This window comes from Equus przewalskii, chromosome 18, assembly GCF_037783145.1.
Source record: "Equus przewalskii isolate Varuska chromosome 18, EquPr2, whole genome shotgun sequence".
Lineage (NCBI taxonomy): Eukaryota > Metazoa > Chordata > Mammalia > Perissodactyla > Equidae > Equus > Equus przewalskii.
The window spans coordinates 33,167,007-33,176,852 of NC_091848.1; the positions used below are offsets into that span (position 1 = coordinate 33,167,007).

The window sequence follows — 9,846 nt, forward strand, 5'->3', positions numbered from 1 at the left end:
ATGACGAAATCAACTAACGACTCATTTCTCAAAATGTATCCCCACGGATGACTGTATCCTTTTCTGAGAATCCCAATTAAAGTACCCTATTTCCTAACGTTCTTACTGGGTATATTTCATGGATTAAAAAAAAAAAAGAGCCTGAAGGTTCCAGTTAAAAAGCATCACTTCAAATATAAGATTTATTTATGAAATCCTTGAAAATAATTCACACTCTTTCAGGAAAACAAAAACCTTTTCACTATACCAAAGAGGTGAGACTGGAGAAAGTTGATTTATTAACTTCTAACAATTAGGACAAGGAAAAGACTGAAAATATCCCATTCTCAACTTATTAAAAACAATTCTCAGAGAATTAAAGCCCAATTTAAACAAATCACCCCTTGGGGCCAGCCCCATGGTGTAGCAGCTAAGTTCAGTACACTCTGCTTTGGCGGCCTGGATCCTCGGGTTTGGATCCCAGGCAAGGACCTACACCACTCTTAGTCATGCTGTGGTGGTGACCCACATATAAAGTGGAAGAAGACTGGCATAGGCGTTAGCTCAGGGCTAATCTTCCTCAGCATAACACAAAAGAAAATAAATCACCCCTTGATTTCCCCCAATCTTTATCCACTGCAATGACTCAGCCCACTGCCTTTCTATCTGTAACACAGCAGGAATCACATTATCTTTGTATTTTAGTAGGTACTGAGTCATGTTGAGTGCAAGGACTGCATTTCATTCATCTGTGTGCTCCTGGTGCCTGGCACTTTGGTTGGCCTCCCCCCATGTCTGCTCTTTGCAGGCAGATACCTACCCCTTTTCACACCCATATTTTCCATATTACCAGTCGGAATTCAACATAAATTTGCTGAAATAACTATAGGTGTAGAACTCATCTTACAGAAAGAGTTCATCCTTCTCACATGCTTATCAATCTAATAACAAAAAACACCTATATTTAGAAGAAGTACATTATCATACTTTCAGTTTTTATGATAATTCTCAATAGCCTTTTGCACAGCTTAATCCCTGTGTGCCTCCCCTCTATACCTCGTCCCTGGGCTGAGGAGCATATATTGACACCCAAATCTAATATAACACTAGTACAATGTCTTCATGACACCAAAAGAAAATGGTAACTTACCTTCTCTCAATCACCCTCCAGAGCTGGCGCCAAAAATCCAAATTTCTTTCAAATGGAGTCAATATCAGCTTTTGTTCCTCTTCTAGCCTGGCTTTAGAATGAAAAGTTTATATCTTTGCCAGATTATAATAGAAGGTTTCAAGTAGTATAACTGATTCTCAAATTCATTGCATTAAAAAATAAATACACAACTATTAACTGTCAAATTATTTGTATATACTTTCTGCTGAGTCAATATGAAAATCAAATTTAAATTTTATACTTAAGCTATTAAAGCCATGGAAGTTTATCTATCACACAAAATGACATTTCTCCCATACCTCTCCTTCTGGAAGAATGCTCAAGAGAGCAGCGATCAACTCCAGGGTGACTAATGGCTAGAGAAGAGTACGAAAAGGAGAGACAGCCAGCAATGGAGCAGAGTAACCAACTCACCATCTTTGTGCAAGGATGTATGTGCACCCAGCAATGCTATTTGTGCTCATAAGAAGAAATCTACATATCCTTTTTAAAAGAATCAAGCCTCCAAAATGCAAATAGCAATGCAAGCACACCAAAATGTCTAACTCAGAATTTCAAGGCCAATCTTCACATGGTCTAACACTCACCAGACAAGCTGACGTCTCCATTCTAGGAAGTTATCTTTCTCTGCCTGTTTGAGTTCTTCTGGGCTAGTGTTTTTGTTCCACTTTGGTCTAAAACAATCACAGAAGACAAAAAAAATTCCACATGAGTTACCAAAATAAAAAAGGGGACCTGGATTTAATAATGGCAGCTGAGAAAAGGAAGCAGAAAAAAAGGGAACATTAAATTAAAAATTTTACACTCAGTGGCCTTCTCGTGCCTTGTAATGTCCTACATTCTTGTTCAACTCACCTCCTTGGTATACACAAGAACTGTTTGTTTTTTTCATGGAGTTTCTTAATTCTCTGGCTCTCCTCAAAAGACAGCAGTCCAGTTCTAGCCTCAGGATGCACAAACTTAATATTAAGCTTCTCTGTTTATAGAAAAGAAAAGTGCTGTTACTCAAGTGGCAATATAGATAGTGAATGTGGGCCATTACTTGGAAAACCACAAATTTGAGCACCTAAAACGGAATTTAAGCTATCCTGATTTAGATGTCATTAGCCTTGGACAAATTATAATTTTCAAATTAAGTTTTATGCTAAAAAAAGGGAATGAAAGAAAGAAAAAACCTTTACTAAAGCTTTCAAAAGGCCAACCATTTTTTCAAGTACTGAGTTTATAAAACTCCGTGTGCTGAATGCACTTCATGGAAACAGAAACAGTAAGAGCAGGAAGAGATTGTAAAGATTCAGGATAACCAATCTCCTCATTTACATACAGAGAATAATTCTAAGACAAGAGGAGTTGGGCAGGGGGAAGCAAAGATTCAGCAAAGAGACTCCAGTTAGAATTGGTGAACTATTATATTACTATAATTTATATATTTATGATGAGTGCCCATAATGAATGTTGTATAAGAATTCATTTATTCAAAGGAATTATTATTTAAAGGAATTCAAGGAAATAAAGAAATGCTAAGTCCGTGTACAAACTACAGAGACCTCTAGGCCTCTCTATTTCACCACACACAGCCACCTCATCTCCACGGGGAGGTGACTCCACCGAGATAAGCACCTGAGAAGTCAGCTGAGCTTCTTACCGAAATGCTAAGGGAAGGTCCTATTCAAAGACAACAGGACATCTTCACCAACGTTCCTCCTGATCATTAAGCAAAGATGGAGGTCCGTTATCCTCGTCAGACCACTGATACCATCTACTACCGTGGCCTGCACAGTCCAGTAACCCAGAACAGTGAACCCAACCACCATTCTCATTCATGCCATCCTCAACCAACAGTCAAAACAGACATCTTCTAGCCCCATGTCTGACAACTTTTTCACATTAATTCCTCCTTCCAATGATTTCGCACCCAACAATCCCACTTAGCTTTGTCCAACCTCTGCAAACACCTCTAGCCCCTTGATTCCTTCCTCTTCTCCTAGTCCATCATCCAACTCGTAGCTTCATTTTTTTCCCTATTTGCTACAACAATATGATACATCCAGTCAACCACTCTCTGAATGAACATCATCAAATTCTTCACTCCACTGTACCCACTCCCAAATCTCCAACCTTAGAGAAAACCAACTATCCACTCCCATTCTCATTTCAGTAGCAATGCTATGAGTGCTGCTGCAAGTAATCACACAATAATGCAGCCACCTGGCTCTGAACTGTTGTTACTATCAACACTTGTGACACCAAATGTGTGTCTTCCCACACCAACAACCAGTTCTCCAACTCTCTGGACACCAACTGGGTGTCCTAAAATTCAATTCTATTCTGACACTAACCATCAAGAGTTAATGTCAGATACTACAGGTTTTAGGGCTCAGTCCCAGAAAACTGCCCCACTTTAGATACCAAATCTCTGAATGGGTTTTTATGGAGGCTTTAACTCAATCTCCAGCCTTCTTCCCTCCCCAGAGTTGAGCTAAAAGTTCCAATCCTTTAATTATGCCTGGGTCTGCCTAGACACCAATCCCCATCCTGAAGCTATCTAGGAGTCCTCAAGCACCAATTATCTCATTAGCATACAAAAGACTCACCACTCCAGAGACTCCAAAGGTCTTAGAAATTTTCATGTCAGGAACCCAGAAAGAAAACTAAATATATATTTCTCATTATATCAGAACATCAAACTGTCACTACAAATGTGTGGGCTCAACATTAGTTAAGTTCTTAGGACTTCCCACAGAAGGAAGAAAATCCTGCTATGTTCTTGGTTTTATTTCTCCCATTCCTTAAACTATAACTACTCTCCTTAAGCTCCCAAGGCCTCCTCCACCCACTTCCTTTCAGATGATCTTCTACCTTAATAAGAGAAAAACTGAAGCTATTAGATATGCACCCTCTCAGCTTCTCATCTACACACTTCTCAATGTGTGCGTCCACCTTCAGCTTCCTTCTTTCAGCCTCAGAGGAAGCTGTGTTCCTTCTTTTCTATAAAGCTAATCTCAACTCTGCTTTTGATCCCATTCTATTCCCATCTCCTTCCAGACTCAAACCATGTTCCATTTCCTTATTAATCTCTATTTTCTTTCATGTTTTTAAAAATTAACTTTTAATTACACAATTACACAATACATAGACTCTCCTTGTAAAAAATTCAACAATATAGCCAGCTAAACATTCTCTTTGACCAACCTCCAAACTTCTCCCCACCCCTGCAATCCCAGATCTCTCCCTTGAGGTTACTGATCAAATGCGTGGCCTTCCAAGTTTTTTCCTAATATAAACATACATATATGGATTGGTCATATTTTTTTTTTAATGCAAATGGTACCACACTATATACACTATTCTGCAACGTGATCTTTTCACTTGATAATTGGTCTTGGAGATCCTTCACATTAGTAGCCTGAAATTTACTTCATTCTTTTTAATTGCCACATGGTGTTACCGCACAAAACTGAGGTTCTCTTGCCTGATACGCATAAAGACCCGAGTGTTACAGCATCAGCTTTTAAGGAAAAAAAAAAGCTTTATTGTGAGGCCCATCTGCAAGGAGACAGGAGACATGAGCTCTCAGATCTGTCTTCCCAATCCAGAGCTTGGGGCAAAATTTATGAGATGAAAGACAGGGTGGTCTGAAGTCTAGAGATAGATGATTGGAGGTAGAGAGAAGTAACATAATTGACGAGCTGCGCAAGTGTGGTCAAGCTTAACGGCTCTTCATAGGATGTGTGTTCAAAAAATGGCAGTGTTAATATGATCTCAGGGTGGAGTTTTCAGCCCCTTGATGTCAAAAAGGTCACTTACAAGGCATCTGCACAGGCCCAGTTGATGGGTTGGTGGTCTCAACCGGCCTAAACTGGGTGAGGGGTTGTTTCTCAGTTCCTGAAAAACCACTCTTAGTTACTCTGTTAAGATGGTGTCCGTTGAACTGGTCCTAGAGGACCAGTGGTTACAATAGCATTTCATAGCACGTCTATACCACAGCTCATTCAGCCATTTGCCCACCTAGTGAACATTTAGGTTGTTTTCAAGTGTTCATTGTTAAGATACAGCATCTTCTGGGAACTTGTTAGAAATGTAACTTCTCAGGCTCAACCCACACTTACTGAATCTTCAGAGGGGCCCAGGAGTCTGTGTAACAAGTTTTCCAGGTAATTCTGATACTAAAATTTGAAAACCAGTGCTCTCGGGTAGATACTGGAAAGTGGAAATGCTGGGTTGTAGGACATATACTTTAAATTTCTAATAGATACAACTAAACCAAATGTTGTATTTTCAACTTCTCCTTCTCTACTGGCTCTCACCCCAGAACCTGTGCACATGCTAATAGTAACCTTGATCTTTCACACACACACACACCCCCCTCTCTTTCCCTGCCACAGCAAAATATCTTAAAAGAATACAACATCCCCATTAACTCAACTTCCTTACCTTCCACTCCCTTTTCCCCTTGTCTCCAACTGTGGCTCTACCACTCCTCGCTCTTCACTTACTTCACCCCTCCACAAAGTCGGGTTTATTCTGGCTCCCTCACAATCCCATTCTCATTCTTTTCCCCATTCTTCTACTATTACTATTTCAATTCTGGCCACTTCTCTTGCTGGACTTAAGTCTCCTAACTGGTCTGTCATCCTCAATCCATCAGTGATCGTTCAAAGAATGAAACCTGAAATCACCTTTTATCCTTGCTTAAACCCCTCTAGACTCCTTTAAAGCCCCTATTCTTGCCGGATCTGACCTTTACCCACCTCCCTAGATTTGCTCATCACAACCTGCCCCTGTGTACTTTAAGCACCAGGGAGGACAAACTTCTAACCATTTTCTGAACAATGTAGGCTGCTGCTGATATCTTAGCTTAAGTCCTCTGCCTGCCTGTCATCTTGACTGTCCTTCTAACATCTACTCATCTTTTGAGACTCAGCCCCCGGGTAAAGATTTCTCTGACCAGCCCAAGTCTTCCTTCAGACAAAACAAATACTAACTCCATCTTTTACGATCCCATTGTCTGCTACAGACTTCTTTCATGGCACCTAAAACAAAATTCTGCAGAAACAAAATTTGTCTTCGTCAACACTGCACTCTTAGTAGGCAGTACAATGCCTGAGAGTAGCTGGAGCTCAATAAAAGCATTTTGAACAAATAAGTGAATTTGCTAAACAACAGAATAACGTTTACGATAATAAAAGAGAGAAATAATAGTTTATAATGCTATTTCTGTGCCAGGTACTTTTCTAAGTGCTTAGAAGACACAAAAAAAACAAGGGAGAGCAGTGACTAAAACAAATTACATGCATGGAAAAATTCGGAAGAATTCACCATAATGTGTTGACAAGTCCTTTAAGATCTAATTCAAATAGCCTAAGTAAAAGCAGCAGGCCCAGGATTTTGCTTCTAACAATGGTATCAGAAAACATTTTCTGGAAATGCTGGTATTGTCCACCATAACGTTGATTGGTCTTTTTTCTATGAGAGATTGACTTTCCTGAACGTGATATAATGATGTATAATCTAAAGAGCTTATTAGAGCTGAATTTTAAAACTGTGGCACATTCTGTACCTCACATCTTGCGTTCAACTGGACCTTCCCACACTGCTTCTGGGATATCTGCCTTTGAGTTAAAGAGCTCATTTATGAGTTTAGCAGGGTCCGCAAAACACTTCCATGTAGACTTATTTGCAGCTAGTCTGCAAAGACGGAAATGTGACCAGTGTCACGTGTACTCTGCAACAAACAACTTACCAGCTACAAACTCTGTTCCTGCGAGTTCTGCAGTTGCAAGGAAGTCATCAAGGGAGCTCTGCTCAGTCACCGACTGAAGATTAAGACGACCCCAATCGTAGCCATCATTGAGTTCACTTGTATGCAACTACGCAGAAAACACAGGGTAATAATAATACAGCTGTTCCCTTCTGCTTGACATCCAAACAAACTCTAAACTCCCAAGGAACTAACTATTCTGTGTTCTTGAGGGTGCTGTCAGCCCCATTAGACTCAGTACTAATAACAGTTGACATTTAAATGAGCACTTTCTTACCTCATAATAGGCACTTTCCATTCATTATTTCGTTTAATGTTCAAAATTTTTTGAAGTAAATTTTATTGTCTGTCTACTTTACTGATGAGGAGAAAGGCTTACATAGATAAAATAACTTGCCTATATGTCATTGCAGCTAATAAGTAGTAGATGTAGACTGTGAACCCAGACTCTGTCCTGGCAGCCATTGGTGGTCAAAATATTTTGATGCGAGACTCACGGTGTGAAATCTACTTTATACAGTGACCCAAATGCTGGGATACAAATAGTGAGACAACTGTGTACCATGCAGTATAAACAAAAGAGTCCTGAAACAAAGTTATCTTATTACATGTAACAGACTGACATTTTGAATTTTATTCTGTTAGGTTAAAAAACCGCTAGTTGCAGCATACTTAGCTAAGTTCCAGACACACCCCAGCGTTTGATACACACCACCCTAACTACTTGCTCAGTACAGGTATAAAAAAATGGAAAAACTTAAGGTTAAAAGGTTAGGTGGTCTGCCCAGGGCCATAGAACCAGAAAAAAAGTCAGAGTAAAGATTAGACGCCAGTTCTCTTTAGAATTCACATTCAATCTTCCCACCACTTCCTAAAAGCTATATTAGTAACAAGCTGCTTGAAAAATCAATTAAAATTGTCATCTAATGATTACGTAATTAAAATGATCATCTAACAAAGTCTAATGTCCAGAGTAACTTCGACCTGATGAATAGCGATGAGCCCCGTATGCTGTTTACTCTGCATATTATATGAACGGAAATCAGGTGGTGCGGTAGTGGCACATGCTGAGTTAGCATCAGGGACGCCCCTGACTTCAGCACAGGTTCTTACTGAGAACTTAGTGAGTCTCAAATCCCTGGGGGCCATGAATGTCGAACATCACAAACACAAGTCAAACTACTCCATCCACGTTTCCAGGATCTGAAAACGATGACCGTCTTAGGCCCTAGGGAAACATTACGCTGGCCAGCCACACTTTGGAGATGAAGCGTTCATCTTTGAGTGAAACCATCAGGCAATAACAGGGGCGAAGCAGGGCTTTAAGTTATTTCGTATTTCTGGTAGCAACTCGCTCCTCTGGGAAGGTCAATTCTTTGAACAAATTAATACAAAAGGAGTAGTTTTTGGTCTTTGCTGCTCAGAAATTTCCCAAGCTCCCATGGCTTATATGACAAAGACCAAGACCCTTCAAGATCTCACTCCAGTCTCATCATCGCACTATCCCTCCTTTCAAGCTTCCGCCTCTGTGTCCTCTGCCTACTTATCGTCCTGGCAGAACCTTATACTCATCCTTCAAAACCCTTCTTCTGCGTCGCTTCCTCTGGAAAATTTCCAGGACCTTTGACCCTCGGCTTCCCGACATTCATATTCTCATAACTAGACAGAAAGCCTGAGAAAGATGACACGGTCTGTCTCACCCAGGAGTCAGCGTAACGCTGGTTACGGCACCGCTGAGTCTGATGGCGGATAAGCGCCCGGCCGAGGGACCCAGCCCCCGGCGCTCTCCTCCGGCCCATCAGCACACCACCGCCACACGAACCTTCTCTGCCGAGCTCGCGTTTTCCGGTCCCCAAGAGCTCGACCCCGGAAGTGACGTAGGAGCGAGCCCAAGTAGTGAAGGCCCGAGTTGAAGGGAAAACGAAATAACTTACTCCAAATTGCCCTTTATATATCCCGCACTTGCCAATATTATAGAATATAAATGTAAAAATGGTCTATAAACTTAATTTTCTATAGATATCTCTACGAATATCTCAAACTTGGATAGAGTGCTGGAATCAAACGAATGGTACCTTCCAGATTTGTGCTTCGGTCTTTGGTGTCCGGCGAGGAACTAGGAGACTCGAAAAACATGGCCTTTCACATTGGCGGTACTAACCCCGCCTCCTTGCTGTTTTCGTCACGAGGAGGCGGAGTCTCGGGTGAAGGATGTGGCTGGCGCGAGGTGGCGTTGGTTTTCCTCTCGTGTCTCAAGATGTGGCGTCGCATCTGTCCAAGCCCAGCAACTAAGTACCTTTTGGTTAACTTAGTCTTTCCGAGCTGCGAACTGGGGAGAGAAGTCCCTGCCTGGATGGAAGTTCGGAATGGAAGGATGAATAATGCTTCCATTATTCTTCCAAGGTTGCAAGGAAAGCCAACAGGATCTGAATTAAATGCTTTATTTCAAATAATTTTTTTTTAAGTTTAAAAGTTCCACTTAGAATTGTATTAAAATTTTCTAATAGTTAAAATAAAGTGAAGACAGTGAGCCGGCTCCACTCTTTGTAGCCTGAGCTTTTGTTCCTCATTTTATGTTAATTTCTCTATAATAGGAATATAAAAAGACAAATTAGAGTTGCGTGGGCGCTGGGCCTTTTACCGAAATTGCATTAACTGGGAGAACCACCTTGACCTTATCATGCTCAGAGAGGAAGAAGTTTGCCCAAGTCATAGATGGACTATGTGTGGTGTCAGGAGTCAAACCCAAGCCTTACCAACTATCCTATATGCTCCTGGGGAATGGGGAAAATGAGGGTTGTTAGCCGGTATTTCAGAACCCGGTGCTTCTCAGACTTTAATATGCATATAAATCCTCTGGGAAGCTCACTAACATGCTGATTCTGATTAATAAGGTCTGGAGGGAGGCTCTGGACTCTGTATGTCTAACAAGCTT

The 9,846-nt window shown here is 40.9% G+C and overlaps 1 protein-coding gene across 1 annotated transcript in view; it reads right to left on the bottom strand.

Annotated features, from left to right (window-relative positions):
- The window catches only part of LSG1 (large 60S subunit nuclear export GTPase 1), a 30,601-nt gene extending 21,829 nt beyond the window's left edge, over positions 1 to 8,772 (bottom strand). Inside the window, exons 1-5 of the mRNA XM_008534721.2 lie at positions 8,612 to 8,772; positions 6,894 to 7,020; positions 2,006 to 2,126; positions 1,738 to 1,824; positions 1,130 to 1,216 (exon numbers count right to left, since the gene is read on the bottom strand). Coding sequence (XP_008532943.2) covers positions 1,130 to 1,216; positions 1,738 to 1,824; positions 2,006 to 2,126; positions 6,894 to 7,020; positions 8,612 to 8,710 — 521 coding nt within the window. The 5' untranslated portion in view covers positions 8,711 to 8,772. The remainder of the gene's footprint in view (positions 1 to 1,129; positions 1,217 to 1,737; positions 1,825 to 2,005; positions 2,127 to 6,893; positions 7,021 to 8,611) is intronic.
- Positions 8,773 to 9,846: the final 1,074 nt, after the last annotated feature.